Source organism: Drosophila subpulchrella, unplaced genomic scaffold (assembly GCF_014743375.2).
Source record: "Drosophila subpulchrella strain 33 F10 #4 breed RU33 unplaced genomic scaffold, RU_Dsub_v1.1 Primary Assembly Seq354, whole genome shotgun sequence".
NCBI lineage: Eukaryota > Metazoa > Arthropoda > Insecta > Diptera > Drosophilidae > Drosophila > Drosophila subpulchrella.
The window spans coordinates 3,731,818-3,753,040 of NW_023665577.1; the positions used below are offsets into that span (position 1 = coordinate 3,731,818).

At 40.4% G+C, this 21,223-nt stretch overlaps 1 protein-coding gene across 1 annotated transcript; it reads left to right on the plus strand.

Annotated features, from left to right (window-relative positions):
* Positions 1 to 273: 273 nt before the first annotated feature.
* LOC119560135 (BPTI/Kunitz domain-containing protein 5) lies at positions 274 to 2,384 on the plus strand. The gene is made up of 2 exons (XM_037873486.1): positions 274 to 655; positions 1,676 to 2,384. The coding sequence occupies exons 1-2, from the start codon at positions 511 to 513 to the stop codon at positions 1,858 to 1,860; spliced, it is 330 nt and encodes a 109-aa protein (XP_037729414.1). The 5' UTR covers positions 274 to 510; the 3' UTR covers positions 1,861 to 2,384.
* Positions 2,385 to 21,223: the final 18,839 nt, after the last annotated feature.

Sequence of the window (21,223 nt, forward strand, 5' to 3'; positions counted from 1 at the left end):
TCTCCTACTTAGCATTGATGGACACGGTCCGTTGGATGAATGGCGGAACGGACAGACTGGCGGATGGATGGATGCCGGGGCGAATGGATATGCGTATTGGGCATGCCAGACGATTGTCAATCCGGCAATACTCGAAAGATTTTCCGAATTTTCGAACTATCTGGCGGATGAATGGGGACGACTGGGCGAATAGTTCGCGTTCGAGTTAGCAACAATTTCCGGCATTTCGTATATAAACTGAATACGAAAATGCGCCTCAGCCAGTGAGTTCGTATCGGTTCGGATCGGTTGGTCGGCGGCACGTTTTTCAGCCCGAAAGTAGCGCAGGTTACTTAAAAATACCAAAAGCGAGAAAATTGGAACAGCCTCCGCTCGCTGGCCGCAGTTTCTTAGTTTCAGTTTTTTCGATTTTCCGACTCTCCGATCCGGCATTCTCCGTTCGCATCTGGCGCGGGTAAAACGAGCAGCTGCTTCATTCTTCATTCGACTATTGTTGGCCGCGCGAAAAACATGAAATTGAAAATCAATCTGACGTTCCTCTGCGCGACACTCGTTGGCCTCCTGTCCATCATCCTATTGACACAGACCGCGGAAATCGAGGCCTTTGGAGGCGGCAGCTCTGCAAATGGGGCAGTTGTGTCATGCAAAGAGCTGAGTAAGTGTCTAGGAATGCCAAAGTTCGGGTTTTAGTTCCAATGAAATAAAAGTCGATTTGATGGATTGACAGAATATTTTTGAAATGCAAATATCAAATACCATAAATCTCTTCTATCAGGCTAAGCTTTAATGCAAATAATACATTCCGGTTAATGCTGTCTCATAAAACTCGCTTCTAAAAGGATTTTGCTGAAGAAATATTAATGGAAAGACTACCATATATTAATTTACACTTCCGGGGTCTTTGGTTATAAAATTAAAAGATCTAAGAACAGTGGCTAATAAGACTAAAACTGGCTATACATTTCAAGTGTTTCAATTGAAGATTAAAGATTAAATATATCGTAGCAGGTGAAAGTAAATTTATGTAATTTATTTATCTATTTATGCCGAAAGATAACTTTAATGTTGAGCATTGATAAAAAATAGAAAGATTAAATGACACAGTTTAGACTTCAGCCAAAATACATTATTAAATTTTTTGAAAAGTCCACAGTATAATTGATTCTATCGTTGTTAAATGTGATTATTTTAAGGAAATGCAAAATTATAGATTCGAAATTGCTATCAATCACTATTCTGATTATTTGATAAATGAATGATAAATGTATTTATTAAAATACACACGCATATTATATCTCATTTCAATTTCCAAATAATAATTAAATTACAAAGTGTATTTATTATTATTTATCGCAAAGGTAAATAGCAATTATAGCACTCGCCTCTAGAATAAAAGTTCTCAGTACCTGCCAAGTTTGTTCCACATGCCGTTTTTTTTTTGTCAGCTGGCCGGCCAAAGTCAATTTTGTCTGCGAAATTGTTCTATTTTCCCGCTTATGACTACAACGTGGCCAGGGAATTATGAAATATTCTGCCGTCTGCCTCGGGGACCGTATAAACAAACCAACGTAATTGCACTTAATGAGGCCAGTCCCGTTGTCCAACCGAATCGTGGATGCGGAGCACTTCCAGGCGGCGATTAACCAACGAATCTGCATTATTTTCATTTTTTCAGACAATGTCAACTGCTACGTGGGCCGGAATGAGGGGAACTTCTGCAGCAGCAAGGACAAGACCAAGGTTGAGACCCGTTGGTATTTCGACAAGGGCATCTGCAAGCCCTTCAACTACAAAGGATGCAACGGCAACCGCAATCGATTCTGCTCGCAGGACAGCTGCGAGTCACGCTGCGCCGACTGATTGGCATCGGCGGATATATCCCACCTTACCTAGTCTATAAGTTTGTACGCGTATGTTTAGGCTAAGAGCAAATAGAGATCGCACCGCACACTAAACAAAATAACCACTCATTCAAATATACATTCAACTCCTTAAAAATGTTTCATTGTTTTTTAAATTTGTTTTAAATAACCTACAACATTTATTACTTTGGGGATGGTACATGTTAAAATCCTGTCTATCGGGTAAAAAATAATGTAGTTGATCCTTATTCTTGTCCTAATCAAGGGTTTCAATACTAAAATATTTTTTAATTGGCCCTTTAATTACCTACAAATTATTTCGCGTGCATATAGTAAGTTTTAAAAATCAAAATCTTTTGCAAGAAAATTCCAATTATTTGCACTTTAGCCTTTTTGAACTAAAAAAATCACGAGAGTTTCTTAAACATTTTACAAATACTTTTATATTAAGGACATTTATTTCACACATCCTGAACTTATAGTTTTAGAAATTAATGCTTTTACTAAGAGTTAAAATAAACAGCGCATCAAATGAAAAAAAAGTAACAAATGTCTTATCAACTAAAGCTGATAAAAAGTTTTGCTTGGTTTGTATATAGTATTTATAAAAATTCCAATTTTGGTACATTGTAGCCACGTTATCTCTCTGTGCAGCCACCTAGCATCCCAAGTGTTTAAGTGTTTTTACCTTTGATCAAACGGATTTTGACTAAATGCCGCCCAAAAATAGACACTCAAATGTTGTAAGCTGTCAGCGGTGGATCGGCACTTTGCTCACTGTCAGGGCTGTATAAAAAGCCAAAAAGTAAGAGGAGGGCTTGGGGAAAAAATGCGCCAAATGTGCTGACTGTCAGTGGCATATCAAATGGCCCCTTGACATGCCGCTGACAGTGTCGCCAAGACTGTGGCTGCCACCCATTCCCCGCGGGCTTTTAAGGCTCATTGCGATGCTGACGTAGTCCGGACTGGACTTTGTCGGGAAAATCACGAAACCAGCAGATGGTCACTGCTCCCCACATCAAAGAGCCGTCAATATTGGCCCTTTTTTTGTGGCTATCGACTTACGGCTAATTAAAGCGATCTACATCTGCATATATGTTTATACCCACCCGCTCGGTTACCTGTTGACCAAGTCGGGCATCTGGAACAGCATTAATTGCACTGCAGGCATATGTCGGTTTTGACAGGCCTTTGTTTTGGCCAGGAGGGCGGAATGGCTGCTAAAATGGCTTGATTGCTGTGCACAAACAAATGCCAATCAAATGCATAATAGCATCGACTAAACGAAACGAGATGGGACACACAACATGACATGCCACTGATGGCAGCACATTAATCTGTTTAAATGACAGCACTCAGGGTATTGGCAAAAAAAATGGAAAAAAGGTTGGGGAAATTCCGAAAGAAATCGAAGCGAGTCATGTGCTAAAACTTCGCTCTCGATGCCGGCAATTTTTGCCAAAAAGAACACGGAAAAACCAGAGGGTAAGCTTTTCCCTCCTGAAAACCACCTACTAAACGCATAATTTCGACAGAGTGAAATTCGCAAACGTGCAAAGAAAACCCACTCTTTTTTTTCGCCAGCCCCATTTGCATGAAATTAGTTTGCTCTCGGATCTAATTGGAAATTTAAAACGTACGAACAAAGGCCACTTTGGCGCTATAATTGAAAAATGGCAAATCCACTAGGCATTAGCTATCCGAGCCGAATAATCAGCGATTGCGCCATAAATGATGCATGAGCCGGAAAAAATGAAAATCAACGAAAACTCAACGCCGACCTCGTAAAATGTTAGAGCCCTAAATCTGGGCAGACATCAAATGCATGTAATTTGATTATTTATCACATTTTTGTACATTTAACGACTCAATTGAGTTTAATGCCACCAAAAATGGAAGAAGGTCCCAGGGCCATGATGATGATGAGATGGAAATTCCAGAGTGTGTTTTCGATTCAGTTTGCAGCACTTGTTGTCATTCCGGGGCATCCTGTAAAGTTGCAATTCCATAAAACCGAAAACAGACGCCGTACTTTTTGGTCAATCAAAAAAGTTTCGTTTTCTCTGCCCTGATGGGAAAAAAGCGAGAGCAGCAGGGGAACTTTGACAAAGCTCGCAAAAGTATGCTATTCCAAATGTTTTGCTTAGATGGAAAACAGAAATGTAGCTCCTGGTGCTCTCGGCTTGTTTGTTTGTTTGTTCGGATGCCTGTTTTCGAATTGCATAAATGGAAGTATGCCATAAAGCAGGCTAAAGCCACGAACCAAAGGAATTTATAAAACGCAAAATTTGCTTTTGTCTGGTGGCACGAAAAAAAAAGTACCCTCACACAAAGAAGGGAAGGTCCACCCATCCATGGGCTACAATTTTTTCCGTAACCCCAATCCCCTTTGAGTTTGGCGCCCGCTCCCTAATCTGTCTTGCATGTGTTCATATAAATTTTGTGTTTATTCGAGTGCATTTCCACTGCGTCGCACACTCAGCCGCAGTCGGCCACGTTTAGTGGCCATGGCCAAAACACACACACATCGGCACTACTAGTTGCCAAACGGCCAACACACACAGCACACCCAACCAAACTGGATTTCCCCACTGGCTTTGGGGCTTCATTTATGTGTGTTTTCCTGGGAGACTGGGGGCAGAGAGGAAAAGCGGATCACATAATGCCAGCTGCCCGGGTCAACTCAACTTCTGCAGTTGAGCTTTAACTATTTTTCCGTTTAAATAATTTTGAGGTGCTTCTTTGTGGTTAAGTCTTAGTTATGTTTTCGACCCTTTCTCCTTCCTCTTTCTCTCCCCTCTGGGATTGCATTAAAATTCCTTCTGTAGCGAAATGAAAAGGAAAGAAGAAAGTTACCAATGAAATTTATTGCCATCGACTTTCCACTTTCCATCGACTTATAAAAAGTTTGCTTTCAGCAATGTTTTCCACTGACTTCACCTTCAAAATTCGCGGCAAAGCCCTGTCGAGAAGTGGAAGCTGTGGCAAAACTTAAACCCTTTGGCCAATTTAATTTCCCCACTGTGGTTGTTGGTGCTGTTGCCTTTGTGTTTTCCACACAAATTGGTTTCTCATTCTGCTTGATTTCATGCGCAATCTGGAGACGAGTTTCTCCAGGTGGCATGCCGATATACCAACACAGACCCTACCTCTGGCATACAAACTGAGAAAAAACGAAGGATTTGGTATTTTATATTTCTAACTTTGAACATGATAAGAAAGTAAGGAATGCAGAAAAACATTTAAAGTTTACCAATACTTCAGATAAAACCCTTTACTGGGTTATTTTACAAATATTTGCGATGATTTCTAAAGCTTGGTATTCAAGTTTTACTATTTCTTACAATTTAAAAATGTATACAAATTTGTTCAAATTTAAATTGTATCTAAAACATTTTCTTTCTGTTTGAAATACTTAGAGCAGCTTCTTGGCACCTGCTCGGTCTCTCACACCACTTGACTTGTTATCTGCTTTTGGCCGATCAGCCCACTTGCACTTGTTGCCACTTGAGCTTCTTATTTGGTGTGTGGGCGTGGCCTTATCTAGACCGATTCTGGGATATATATATGTTCCTATATATATTTATATATACCAGGCCCCAAGGCGTGCTCCTTATTTATTTAGCTGGATTTTCGCGTTCCTATGCTTGCTCACGCAATCGAAGTGTGTGACAAGAGCAAACAAGCTGGCGCAACTGCAGCATTATCCTGCTGCAACGCATCCTGCGGGACTGTCTTTGTTCCTGCTCTGCTCCTGGCAAAGCTGGCAAGGAGTGGCAAGCCAAACAGATCCCAACTACAATTGGTTCTAGTAGCTTAGCCCCGCAGTAGGAGGTTAAAAGGTAACTAGTTTTTTGCCTCAGCAAAGTAAGCGAATTTTAATAATCTATCTATCCAATCAGCTTACTTATTTATGAAAACAATGAATTTTATATATTTCATCCATTTTAAAATTATCTAATTTTTCTTGCTTTTATTGTATTATTTAAAAAAAAATGTTAGTTCATGTTTTATTCCATGAACTGGCAAATCTACGCCCGCAAAATAGGTCATTTTTTATTAGTTGGATATAAATTCTATGCAGCACTATCTATAGCACTTACTAAAGCAAAAACCCATTGAAGAAAGAATGGCTTAGATATAAAAATACCAAGCCTAATATAAATAAAAAGGCTTTACTATTGATTGCAACGTTTTTTCTAAGAAAAGTGGTTCAATGATCTTATTTCAGTTATACATTTAATTAAATTTGAAGAGTTTTAAGATGCATTAAGGTAAATAAATATTTATATTGAAAAGCAAAAAACCCTGTTTAACGAGGAAAGTTTCATAAAATTGCATTAAATCAGCTATAATTATTCAGCTCGCTACTATTTTTGTATGCACATGTATGGTGTTAGTTTGATGTCGCCTTTGCTTTCGCAAAAGTAAATTAAAATATTTATACACACCCACATGGAGAGGCGAGGGAAGAGACTCGCATATTAAATTAAATATGAACCTACTCCAAATAACATCAACATGCTATTTCTATTTAAATTTCGCCTTGGGTCCATTGCTGCACGTAGAAGATAAAAATATATGTATAAGTAAGTACGAAAAAAGGAAGGTGTCGGTATGTTGGGGGCGGTGGCAGGGGATTTGGGGCGTGGCAACAAACATATTGCTGACAGAGTTAAGCAACAGCTCTTCTCGCACCGAATGAATGAGTGAATGGCTGATGATGCGCAAGTGTGTGTGTGGGGGTGTCTGAGTGTGTGTGTCCCGACTGTGCGTGTGAGTTAGTGTCAAGTCAGGGACTTTTAGTAATTCCGCAGGCATATCAAGGACAACGTACTCATAAATACCAAAGGCAAATGCCACAGAGGCAGCAGCAACAACAACAACTGCATCCTTGTCTCTATAGCTCATCCCTTCTCTTTCTTTTTTCTGTCCCTGTCTCTTTCTCCCTCCCCCTGTCTGTCTGTTTGTATTTGTATGTATGGAATTTTTAACTTCATTATCGAACCCGCCTGTCATTTCCCCCTTCTTCTTGGCCCTTACCAAACACGGAGAAAAATTGGTCCCCAAATGGTCATTAATTTTAATAGGTCAAGGAAGTCTGTTGTGATTTTAAATCACCTTTTAGGGTGCTCGAAAGTATGCAACCAAATACGTTTAACACACAAAAGATACATTTTAATAGGTCAAGGAAATCTACTGTGATTTCAAATAACTCTCTAAGGCGTCTGAAAGTATGCAAGAAAATACATATGAAACACTAAAGATAATGTTTGTTTTGTTTGAAATGAAAAGTTGAGAATTTGTGGATTTATTAGATTTATTTTTTTTCTATTAAATACTTCTTAACCTTGGTTTTGTAACCCAAATGGTCATTAATTTTAATAGGTCAAGGAATTCTGTTGTGATTTTAAGTCACCTTTTAGGGTGCTCGAAAGTATTCAAGCAAACACGTTTAAAATACAAAAGATACATTTTAATAGGTCAAGGAAATCTGTTGTGATTTTAAATCACTCTGTAAGGTGTCTGAAAGTATTTAAGAAAATACGTCTGAAACAGTAAATATTATGTTTGTTTTGTATGAAATCAAAATATGAGGATTTATGAATTTATTAGATTGTTTTTTGGGATTTATTTCGAATGCATTATGTAATGCCGTTAAAAAAGGATTGTTGTTATTTTACTTTTCAGGACCGGACCAAAATTCCGCAAATGTTCTACAAGAATACTTTTTTGATTAGCTGTACATTAGAAACACTTCAAGTACTTGTTTCTTTTAAATCTTTTGAGGTATTTTAGGTCTTTTATGTCAATTGTTAATTTTATAAACCAAATATATGTAACTCGTGTCGAGATATGATATGATATATGCATATCATATCATATATCATATCATATCTCGTATTTTTGGTACCCGCTGGCCTTTTTTAACTGATAGGCACTTAAGCCCCTCCATAATTTTTCTCTGTGCACTCATCGTCTCTGGCCGCATTGCTCAACATCTTTCGCAGTGCCGGGCTCAACGGCATGCATACCTAATGCCCAATGATGTGCACACGGGACCCTCGACGAAGACGACAGCCGACGAGCCGCTTCTCCATCATTGTCGCTGCCAGTTGTCAGTCAAGGGAGTCCGGGTGAGTGGATTCGCATGCGGATTAAGATTCCCGGGCGGAGACGTCCTGCAAGACATTTAAAAAATCATTAATCTCATCTCTGGCCAAAGGCGGGCGGGAATTGAGTTCGCCACTCAAGCCACCACCGGCGATGTCCTTTTCCTAATCCAATTGCTTGAAAATTTTTCACTTTTGCTACCCCATGACCTGGCCCATAAATCCATTCGCTGTCCGCCAATGTTTTGTTATTTATTTGACTCTAGCACGATTTCCTGCGTGGCACTTTCTTCGTTACGCCCTTTTCGAAAAAATCCCGAATCTGGGACCTTAAAATGATATGCCACGCCCACCGCTCACAACTCTCGAAGTCTTGGGAGGAATGTATTTCGAGCACGTTTGCTCAATGAGCAAACAAATAGAGGATTGGGACTGGGATTCGGATTGGAATTGGCTATAGGTATGGGGAATGGGGAATGCGACCGCGAGAATGGGAATTGAATTTATAGCGTCTATTTATTTGTGCGTATGTCAATGCCAAACGGCGGTGGCGCCACCAAGGCCGGCCACGGTGCGTATGAGCGATATTTGCTGTGGCTGCCTGCGCGCGCCAGCGTTTAAAAGTGAAATTTAATTAATTATGTGCCGCTGGCTGGAAAATTGTATACTAGACTCCTCGCTGCCTCGCTGGGAAATGTTCGTATGCGCAATGATTTATGGGCATTTCCCCTGGGAGCCTGAGGCAATGATTCGTTTCGCTATTTTGTCTGCTCTGCTCTGCTCTGCTTTTCACTTTCTGTGTGCAATTTTGACGCGACGAGCGACTCAAAAGCGCAACACGAGAATTTATTTGGCTCACATTTGTCTTCCGCCGACACTCACTCACATGCACACACTCACTCCCACACTCACAATGCCCCATTCCACATGGAACATTATTAATAGTTCTGGTGGCGCCTGCAATATCCTGTCAAATTAATTTCAATTTAATTAAATTTTTTCACTTCACTCAAAGCCAAAAAATAAATGAAAATTTCTGTCAAATAAATGTTAAAAAATTGACTCATTGCAAAGCGTTTGAGGGTTCTGCATTACTCTCCTTACTCCCTCGGTGGAAAAGTCAGCGAAAAGGAATCACAGCTGCAGAAATATTTACAAACATTTGTTCTGCACCCCTGACGTTCGCAACTGCGTGTGTGGGTGTTGATTTTGCGAGTTTGCGAATTTCTCACGCCTGGCAGTGGAGCCATTTTTCGCCGAAAACCCATCGCCACCACCCCAAAAAGCTCCCGGAACTTTGGCTTGAGCCATTTGCCACTGGAATAGTTCAGCGCTCCTGCTGCTCCTGCTCCTGCTGATCCTTCGGCTCCTGCTGTTGCTCCAGCGCTTTGGCAATGCGCTCATTTATCAATATGTCAGCTGTTGTATAACTATTAATGTTGCCAGTACTCCACCACCCACAGTTTTCCGCAGCAGGCTCGAGCGGGAACAGTTCAAGTCAAAATAATAGGTCTGAGCATAGAACTTTCACCTGTTTCAATTTTTTAAGGATTTCAGCATTTTCCGACTTTAAAAAATCAGTTCATTCAATTCAATTATTTTTAAATAAACCGTTGTTAACTTTTCCATAAGCATGTTTTGAATTTCAAATAAATATTATTTGCAGTTGTTAGTGAAAATTCATTTTGTGCATGTAATGCAATAATTTATGAAGGTAATAAAGGTTTTCCTTATTTAATGCAATTGCTAGTTTAAAGTAGCTACATTAAACCTGTGATTCAATAATTTATGCACTTTCTGTCTCGATTTAATGCATTAAATGATTTAAAGGACATACCAATTAAATAAATTTAGCATAATTTTCCATATTAGTACATCTAAGGAGGGTACATTTTAAGCATTTCTAAGTTCTAAACTTCCTCCCACAGCTGTTTTTAGCCCATTGAGCAGACTTAGCGCAAAACTTAGAAGGCATCAAATGCGTTTGAACTAATTTACAGCAATTTATTTTCATTCCGCAGCCCGATGCATCAAGTTGGTTTTTCGAGACATGTCTTGAGATTAATGCAAAATGCATTAGCATTAATAAATGATTGCCTTTAGCCTGCCGCCTGGCTGAATGATTGGCTTCTGCAGCCCGTTGGGCTTATTAATCATGCAGGCCAAATCAAACGTCAACGCTGCGTATGAGTGACAAGGCATAAAGGACGCCGGTGATTGAATTGCGCATTTGCCGAGATTCATTGAACAAAACACTCGATGCTTAATAAATGCACCCAGAGTGCAAATAAATGCATTTACCTTTAAACGGATTACCCGCTTAATAGAGCGGACTCAGCGGCGGCGTCGTCCGATGGAAATTAAAAATGCTTTTTCATAAATGGCTGAAATATGGGGAGTATGGTAAAAACATGGGGGTTTAGTGCCTGTCAATTCTCTGGCTGCCTGGCATTTCATTTGATTGCAACAAATGGTGCTTCAGGGAGTTCTGTTTGGGGGGTCGGACCCTCATACACATACTATATGGACTATATGGCAGACGCTTTTGTATACATTTATTTTCGCTACCCCCCAAACGGCACTCTCGCCATCTTATTTGCTTGTCAAACTCATCTGCGGCCCCGGAGGGGAGTGCTTGTCATTCGGCATGTGGGCGCAAAAAAAAATAATACAAATTATGGCAAATGGGAGCAGATTTTAATAAAATTCAGCCACAAAAAAGCAATGAAAAATGGTAGCAGACAGGACAGAAAAATCACGCATCACACACATAAACTCGGAGAAATGTCAACAGTGAACTGTGGAAAAAACCGAAAGATGAAAGCTCAGCAAAACTTTCCAAAGAAGCAGCTTTTCATATGCCTCGTAATCCGCGCTATGTCCAATTTAATTTTAACAAATATATTCACTGGCGAATTTTAAACCACATTTAAACAGTTTTCCGTTGTCTTAATCAGGAAAGCAAAAATTAAGCTGCCGATTGACTTTTTATTGAATATTAATTATTAACGAACTGTTGCTGTGCGGGCTTAAATTGCATCGCTGATAAGAAGGGAAACATCTCAACAAGACGTAAATTAAATAATAACATATCGCAGAGCGCACAACACACGGGCCAAACGGAGCAAAACAAGCCGCATTAATTCACGAGGTGGCTGTCAATGGGATTTCCGGTTTGCAACTTCCGCTTTTCACGCTACTCGCCTGACAGCCACATATGTCGTGCGTGAGCAGCCCCATTGTAATGCTATCTCATTCACTATTAATGCAAAAATTGTATTGGTAAAAGCAAATTGAAAATTTAAATGAAAATTCCATTGTCAACATGTCACAGCAAATTAATGCGGCCGCGCACAATCCGCAGATTTCTGGTCGCAACCTTTTGAATTATTTAAAATTAAAAGTCATACTATTTTGACTTCCGCTTGAGCCAATAAATTTAAGTGTACTTTTTCACAGGCAATATTTTTTACAAAGGGCAGCAATTAACATTGGTTAATCAATGATTTATTTGCATTAGTTAACAGGCTTTAGGCAAACACATTACATGATAAAGAATAAAAGCCCAGCTGACAGTTATTTAATTTTCAAATGTAATTAGCTTATGCAATTATTAGGTAATTAAGGCGGATTATCCAATCTAAGAGTGTGCAAACTTTCACATTCCACCCGCCTTGTTTTGTTTTTGTTCTTATAATGATGAATTGCAAGTAACCGGAATTAAAAGCAAATATTTTGCCACCAGAAAAAAACACAAGGCAGCAAAACAAAATGAAAATCGCTGGAAAGTACAAAAAGCCATACACTCAACAAGCTAAAATATTTGCTTAAACGCATATTTACTTGCCAAAAAAGGAAGCCGAGCGAAATTGGTTGGCAAACAGAGGCGGTACAAAAACATTCAGCCACGCCAGCATCATTTGGCGAAATCAATTTTCCTTGCGAGCGGCGGAGGAAAAAGTATAAAATGCAGCAAACAAATCAAAATTACCAAATACAAATGCGGGGGGCGGGCGAAAGTGAGTCACATGTGTATGCAGCTGGGAAAAACATGGCGCCATGCGGCGCGGGTCGGAAATTCGAAGTGATTGCTTAAGCCCAGGCCAAAGCCGGGGTGAAAATGGGAAATGGAAAATCCCCGATTGGGATTGTGAGTATGGCACTCTGCGGGGAGCGTCTGTGAACTTAGTCCGCCCTCTTTGGATGGCGAACATTTTTGAAGAGCTTGTCAGGCATTTTAAATTGTGCAATCGGGGGCACAATTAAATCCGGCATTAAAATGCGTTTTAATTACCCAGATGTGTGCACATCGTACATGTGTTTGACCGGCCGGCCAAGAGCGATTCAATTATAAGCGCTGCAGCAGCGACTCCTTTGCAGCAGCAGCGGCTGCAGGTGCCTGCGGGCCAGAGGTCAACGCTTGGCTGGCTCCGCACCTGGAGTGGCCGCTATTCAGGTGGCCGCCACTGTGGTCAGCATACCGCAATGCAAATAATTCACGTTAAGTCCGCGCAGTGCATCAAAGGGGTTCCACCCACTCCGCACCCAGCCATACCCTTTGCCCCCGGCCACTGTCAGTGGGATATCGCGTATACGCCTGCGAAAGGCGACCGCATGTGGTCTCGGTCGTAATTTATGATTATAGGCACCTCAGAACCCCAGAACCACACCGCCGTAATTCCCACTCGAGTGCGGCTGAGTGGTTCTCCCGTCGACCGAGGAGGCCTCTGTCACAGCCCAGAAACCAAAGGGAAGGACACTTTTGGATTGGGGCAGGGGTTAAGGGGCAGTCGTCAACACTTTACGGCTATTAAAGGACTCGGCTTAGCCTGAATTAATGGCGGCGCATTAAAATCACAGATTAATGCCAGGCCTGGGCGATTTGTTTCCCCGAGCCATTTCAATAAAATACAACAAAACTCAAACAGAAATGGTATAACAACAGCTCAAGTTTCGCCCCCAAAAAAAGAAAGTATAAAACTTTCGCCAACCTCATCGATGAGCTGATAAGTGGCAATTGAGACGACACGCGCACGTGTGAGGGTCTGCATCTATATCTCTATCTTTGTATATACATCTGTGCCAAGTGCCAAAGTTGAAAAAGTTATTTGCATGTAAATTTGTTGTTAAGATCACAAATGTAATACAAATAGCAGGAAAAAAGCTGAAAGGAAACTTTAGACAAAAGTCAAATGATTAAGTTGGCAAAGAAAGTACGGTGTTTGGGCGGCAATGGGCGGTGCAGATAAGTCTAATAGCCGGGAAAAGGGAGAAAGTGCAAGGAAAGGGCAAACAAAGAGTTTCGTTAGCAATTGCTACGTGGAAAACCCTTCACACAGTCAAAAGTGCTTTGTTTAGCTGCACAACCACACCCACACCCACCCACACACACCCTCACACCCCCACACATCGCGAATGGTAGGCGCTGTATTTCCGTTTCCGCTCAACTGGCAAAATTCATTAAGCTCGGCAAAGTGGCCGCCCATCCAGCCACTCCATCACATCGCATCACCAGCTCCCTCGATGGCTCAATCAATGCCGTGTGCCCAATAAACTTTCATTAACTCCATTCGTCACTCAGCCAGTCAGTCAGTGAGTCATTCATTCAGTCGGACTGGGTGCGACCTGTAAGTGTTTTGTAAACATGACTTATACAATTGGCTGCCAATATTTTTGCACAAATGCATTGCCCCATGCCGACATATCAATAAACTGAGAGTTTCCCGCCCGGAAATCAAATTGTAACAACATCGGGAATAGGAAAAAGGCACTGCGAAAAACCATAAAATTTTAGTTACAAGGAAATTTTATTTTGTCTGTTTTTTTTTAAATAATCCCAATATTATTAGCTCTAAGAGCTAGGATTATAAAAACTAGTTGTTTTTTTTTATACTCCACGTACTTTGATAAACAAGAAAATGAAAATATAAAGTCTTTGAAACAAATATAGGTTATATTTAGTAATAAAGATATATCATTTTTAAAAGATATGTATGTCCTTACATATATTTTGTATTTTTAGTTTACCAAAACCAAAATAAAATGAAAATTAAACTTCTATAATACGATTTTGGTTGATTGATTGATCATGGTACTGTTTAATAAGAATGATTTAAGATCTTAACAAATTATATAAAATGGTGTAATCTCTACTTGCTACATTACAATAAAAAATATTGTTATAGCCCAGTATAATATCATTAATCATTAACCAGGCAATAGTTAACCAACCAAAGCCTACACTTACTTCCTGTGTAATACTGCCCCTGAATGTGAATAACTCACGAGTTGCCACCAGTAAACTTACCTCACCAGCTAAAGGCCGGCCAAAAAGTGGCTGTCAGAAGGCAAGAGGTAAATGCAAAAATCCCAATTACAATCCGATTTCGTGGGGTCTGGCCACCGGGCTCAAACCGAACCAGTCGAAAATTTAATTGAGCATTCAAAGACGCATTGACACGTGCGACAGACGAGATGCGGCGCCAGCAGGAGTTGCAGGACCCGTTGAAGGACTCGGATCTAAGCAGCAACAGAGGAATGGGAGGGCGTCGAGTTCAATCCCGGTGCCAAACTCGAATTGCTGCTGTCAGCCGGGAATGAGAACGTTGCCGGGCAGAATTTATCCCACAGTATGTGTTTGTCACTCTATTCCGGCTTGAACTCCGGGATCAGCTGCTGTGTTGCCCCTGGCATTGGTCCTTCAGTTTGCTGCGGGACATCTTGTTATCGAAGCTGTCTGCACAAGGACCTGGATCCAGCAGCCCACCAGCCCAGCACCCGGCAGCCGAGAGCCCTGCATGATTGGCAGTTCAGGTGGAGGCTTTGGCCAGTTACGAATGTCCAAAATGCAACCTTGTTCCGTAACTTGACAATTTTTCTCGTCCACACCTGACCCTGCCTACCCATCTTACTTTGAGGTGAGGTGTCAGCTCACTGTCACAGGATATCACGAAAAATATAACATCGTATTTAACCATTACTTTGCTAAACGTTTTCGTTACGTATATTACAACAGAACACCAATCAATATTAGAGTTCAACTCAATTATTATAACTAGTTAATAATCCGGCTGAGAAAATCTTTAATTGTGTTAATGACTGGGGGAGAAGATTTATGGATTATATGTAATTCCATCAATTGTTAGAAGCAATTGTAATAAGTGGATTACAATAAGGGAACTAGAGAGTCAAATTAATGCGTGAAACTTCTGTTGCTAATTTGTCGTCGTGTTTTACTAATTAACCAATTAATTTTACTTGTACATACTTAGACAAATTACCATTTTAAAGGTTTAAAATGATTATTTCTTCCTAATAAGCATTGTTCTCACGATAATCAGATTAGTATTTTGTGTATTTAAGGCCTTATGACACTTGCTTGATTTGTGACTTACATACTGACTTTGTTTCTAAAAGTTCTGGCAACCTGTAAATGTAATTTTGTTAATGGTGGTTAATGGTTGTCAAAGGTCCTATATATTTCTGGCTGTGTAGGAGTTTCTGGCGAAAGATCAATGCTCCGAACTGACGACACTGGCCAACAATTACAGACCACTGAGGACAGCCACCACCGCTGATTTGGCTTCAAAGCCGTCACGTCGCCAACTAATTATCAACATAATTAAAAGGTGCCGTGACAATCCCCTGACTGATTATTGGCAAAAAGTGTTTAAGTATATTTCATTTTATTCGGTGCAGTATTTTTCTTTTCTAATTGAATCACGTTCGAAGGGGACTGGTTCTGGGACTTTGGCCAAAATTCAGATGGTCTTCCTTTTTCCCCAGATAGTTGCTCCAAGGAAAGACACACCCCATCAGCCCTCAATCAACACGCACTCTGGGGGTCTGGGGAGGAGCAACTTAATCATCATCAAGTCAACATTAGTCACACTCGCAGCGCGTTATCCTTCAGGCTTACACATGTGCGGAATGAGGACTCAAATGTCATTGCAAAGGCCATTTGCAAGTCCCTTTGATGGCCACGACAATGAAGACATTTGGCCAAGAAGGCCAGACACCACGACACACCACACCACACCAGCCCTGTGGCCTCGATAGTTGCATTAAACTGATAATTATGCCTAATGCTATTTGTTGATAGTTCCGGGGAGTCTATTCCCTAGGGGCAGGAGGCTTGGTATCTGGATTAGCGATTTCAATTCGAACGTGGTGTATTTGGGCTCGACTCATCAGCTGCACTTGGTGATTAGCCAGGGGATATATGTGGGTACTAACTACAAATGTGTGCGGTAATCGGGGGAGTTGGGGAGCCTACCTGGGTATCTATTTCAAAAGGTTAATTACGCACGTTTGCCTATCACGCGCCACATGCTGCCTTCATTGTTTATCTAAACTGTTATTGCCCGTGGCATTGGCAAATGCGATGAGGCAGGGCCGAAAGGATAATGCCGGCTTCCCCCTCGACAACATTGCAATTTAATTAAGTCACGCAGCATTTCGATTTCAGCTTTAAATTAAACATGCTCTGGAATGAGATTTCCCTAATGAGGGCCAACATGGTTGGTCACTCGATTGGATTCGAAACATTTTGCTGCGAACAGTTTGTCCATTAAATTGGATCCTTTTTTCGTGGTGCAGATGCAAACAATTGCGGACAGCGCGGTAATTGATTCGCGAAATCTGATCAGTTGTATGCTATTTTTGGCGATTTATTGGATTGTTACATCGATTGTTTAAAAATAAAGTTCTTTCTGCTTCGCTGGTATGTCGAGAGTTCGACAATAAAATGCATTTTCCACCATTGACTGGGAAATAACCATTGGAAAAAATTACATTAACTTTAAGAAGTTAAATTTGGAAGCTCAGTCTTTCCAAATATAAATTTATTTTATTTTTTTGTTTACTGACACTGAGTTCATATATGTATAACTTTTATTGTGTATGATATAAGTATTGACCAAGTGACTGAAATTATTTTAAAAAGTCAAAGCAACCAGAACAAATGGTAAATCTATATATTATATGAAAACGTACATGCTTTCATATACAATACAATGCAACTCATGCCCTGAATATTTAAAGGAATTTAGAATTTATAGTAAGATACAACTACGAGAAAAACATGAACCAATCAAATATATATATAAACCCATTCGCACTTTAAGATTTATTAGTGAATCAATTTTTTAAATCAATAAGATATCTGTTAAAAATCATGTTAAGGTTCTTTTACCTCATGTTATTTTCTCAGTGTCTGCCACGTCTAAAAGCCCGTTTCTTTGTTGCCTTGGCCAACAAAGGTAGCAAACGGGAGCACAAATATGCAAACAAGCGCCAAATTTTGCCTGCCTGGCTGGAGTTGCTGCTGTTGCTCCTTGGGTGTCCTTTGGGCCAGGATCCCGGCTCGCCTTGTTAGCCTGGTTGTCTGCGACTGAGTGTTGTCGTTGCCACGTTTGTTAGACGAGCCAGGCAAGCGTGAGACATTTGCCTCCTTGACTTTGCCACGTGCAGCAAACTCGCTCGCTTTTCATTCTTTCTTGGTCGTTTTTTGATCCAGCTCCGCTCCTTTGATGCAATTTGCTTGCACAGACAACTCGTTATTTTATTGTTTGCCTGCAGTTGCAGCATAAATTTCCGCTGCACTTCCGCCATTCCGTCACATTTCTATTGACTCTGCGAGGGCAGGTGACTAATTTGCAGCTGCTGTTTTTGTTGATTGCTTATTTGCCATTACCGCGCAAATAACATTTTATTTCACCTGTCTGACGCAAGTGCCGCACTTAAAGTACCTGCCCCACCTGAAAAATGAAATGTGCCTGGGAAATGGAAATGTGAAAGCAAACACTGGCCTTTGTTCAATTATTGCACTGCTTCTGCCGCCGACTGCATTTCAAACTGCAAAATCCTTTTAGCGCTAAACAGCTCAACACATTAGAGACATTTTATTTTCGTTCTGGATGAGACAGTCGGGAGTGTAGTGTTTTCTTTTTTCCTTTTTGTAAATGAAAGGGCAAAGGGGCCAAACAGCTGAAAGTGTGGCAATTGAAGCGGCTGGTTTGGGTTGGCTGTTTTTTCTTATTTTTTTCTGCTTCGTGTTGACTGCTTAAGAGCTTAAGTGATATTACACTTGAAGCGCAGCAATTTCATACGCCGAATGACGCAGAGAGGGCGTTGCGAATACGTTTTGAGTATGAGATGGAGATTGAGGAGTGGGCGGAAACGGGGGGGCGGAAGGCTAAAAGCTTTTCCCCCCGAAAATGAGGAAATTTTGCGAAAAATTCTAAAGTGACACTGCGATAATCGCGTAATCGATGAAGTCTGTCATTATCACGAGCCAGGCGATGGTGTCAAGGCAAGTCAATAAACGAAATTCACAATGGGTGAAAAGTCAGCGAAGCCAATAACAGCAACATCACTCATACGTAAGGCACTTGGAAAATGCTTCCTTTTAACTTGTTTAACGGAAAAAAATGTAAGCTCACTGAGGGGACACTAGACGGAAAATATAAAATCCAATACATTTTTACTCACCGTCTTAAACCTAATTCATAAGAGGTGAATTTAAGATCAAGTTGACAAGTTCTGTCTATAGACCATTTTTTATAGTTTTATAAGATTGGTTAACTAAGATTGAAAAAATTCTGCATTCTTTTATTTACACCTGAACACAGCTAAAATTCTTTTGAGTTCCCCAAGACCACATGACCATTCTATGTATATGTTCTGAATTTGTTTTAAAAATCTTAAGCTTTTACCTCTTTTTTGTTCAGGATGTCACTTTTTAACTTTGACTGACTTTCTATAATGAATCCAGAAAATTAGACGGAAGCTAAGCAAGTGTTATAAGGCTATAATCAACCAACTTTGAGGAAACGATATTAAACAATCTACTTCTTGAAAATAAAAAATGTAATTTACAAAGTTGCCATCTGCACCAAATTCTTTATTTTTAACGCCCTGGCACGTGCAGCTATCAGCAAACAAAGAGCAGCAGTTGGGCTTATTCCCTTTTAGCCAAAAGTGTTCAAGTTTTGATTCTACAATTGCCAGCGGGATGGCAAGGGTCAGGCACAGGCAGATTCAATTTGACAGTTGCGAGAATTCAATTTTCTTGTCGTCATGTTGCGGATTAGTTTCGTGCTTGTCCTATTAGAGGCACTGGAGGGTCGGCTCCTCAGTTGGACATTACTTCGAGGGGAGGGCTGTGAGTTACAGAAGGGTGTCTGCAGCAACTCACCAATGCACACGCACAAATGAGAAAAGTTGCAAGTTCCGAAAAGTGCAGGAAACTTTGTCCAACTGCTGCTGATGCGCTGCCCATGGCTTTGCGGCTCCTTTCCCCACAGTCATGGCCAAATAACAAAGTTTGTGGCCAAGTCATGTGCGTGCGGCATTGAAATTGACGCGCCAACAATAAGAGCAATAGAAAAAGGAACAGCCACCGCTGCAATCCAGATCGAAAGTTGGTTCAATCTGCAGTGCAGCACATCATCGCAATGATTGACAACTCAAGGATGAAACAAAAATGTGGTCAAAATTGAGTGAGGGTGTTTGAGATGGTCGCAAAACTGAGTTCCGGCCACAAAGGAAACCACATTAATTGAGCAATCATGATGGATCAAAGGCTTACACATCAGTGCTGTCCATTCAGCTAGCCATTACTTTGACATTAATCAATTATAGGATGATTAGTTTGACCATAAAGTAGTAAGTCATCAGGGGATGCCATACAAATCACTATGGTTTTGATATCACTTTTAATTTTAATTTTAGGTGTCTAAGGGCATGAATTCATTGTAGATCTGAGCTTAAATATATTATTATATACTTTTAGCTATTATAACTTTATTTTAGATGTCTAAAAGTATGCATTTATTGTACTTCTTAGTTTAATTACAATGTTGCATACTTTTACACACCTAAAATGGCACTTAAAAGTGCTTTCAAAAGCACCCGATGGCCTCGTTATTTTACGATGTATCGAAGGAATGTTCAAACACACAAATAACTTCATAACAATTTTGATAATTAAATTCTACCACTTAAACCTTAAAATGCCAACACTCGCCTGCAGTTTCCGAAATATTCTCTTGTTATTCTGGCTTTTAAAAGTTGGATAATGTTATGTGAACAATTTTAATTGTTTTTGCCTACCCATTTTGGTCTGTCAACCAGAAGGCAGGCTTAAAACTGAAACAATAGTGTAGTATGGCTTCTGCCTGGGGGCTTAATTTGTCATATGTGCCCCCGCATTGAATTCATTTCATCCACAAAGACTGACCGGAGATTTCGAAAGGAAAGAGTAGACGAAATGACAACAGAAACGACCGATAGAGCTGAGTGAAAGAGGCTCAGTCGACTGACTAAATGCTTAAATACCTAAAACACCGAACGGAACAGGAACAACACGCACCGGCAAACAGAGAATGGAAACAATTTGCTGGGAACGATTTGGGCTCATTGTGGCAGGCCTACATCTTCATCTTCAGTTCCCAGCTCCATCTCCATCGCCACCTAAAAAAAAAAAAGAAAAGAATCCTTTTACCCTTTCCATGCCAATTTCTCCCTCAGTTGTTTGCTGTATTTGTTGTGACAGTGGCCCGAATCAAAACGAAAGCAGGTTGATGGATTACAACCAAAAGGCGGTAGCTTCACCTCCTTCGTCCTTTGTGGGCGTGGCTGGGTGGGAGTTTGGGGCCACCAAGGCAGCTGCACGATTAGGCTTTTGTTTGGCTATATGTCGAATTTCTATGGCCACACCCAATCCAATCCTAGCCAGCCTTTGTATCTGCGGCCAAAGTGATTTGTGTGCCCTTGGGGTATCGGCAAGTACGTTTAATGAAGTGAAGGGTTAAATTTGCCAGGGACTCCGTTTCGGCACAGAAGAAAATGCCAAGTGGAAGCGGCTTAGGTGCCCACACAAAGACCTCGCCCCGGCAAAGGGATTCAAGGCGGAAAATCTCATTCCAGTCGGGAAGATCAATTGGGGAAAGTGTCGGCTTCTTAAAGTGGCCTATCAAATTTTAAAGATAAAATTTTTTATAGGAGACTAGTGCTAAAAAAAATTTATTCTATACTTACCTTATTTTATGAAGGTAACACTTTATTTCTATAATTTTCTTACATTTTATGTATTGTTTTTGTTTTATTTTAATTATTCCAATAATTTAAGTCAACAAAATGCATTCATTATCATTTTGTAACTACTTTAATATTTTTATTTTTGGGTTCCGCTGCTTGTGTGTTATTTCTTAGTTTTTATGCTGAACATTTTATTTTTTCTGAAGA

Bases quoted from the DNA above. Each gene is read 5' to 3' on its own strand.
- LOC119560135 (XM_037873486.1), top strand. From the start codon at position 511: ATGAAATTGAAAATCAATCTGACGTTCCTCTGCGCGACACTCGTTGGC. The intron at 656-1,675 runs GTAAGTGTCTAG...TCATTTTTTCAG, and splicing joins TGTGTCATGCAAAGAGCTGA to ACAATGTCAACTGCTACGTG.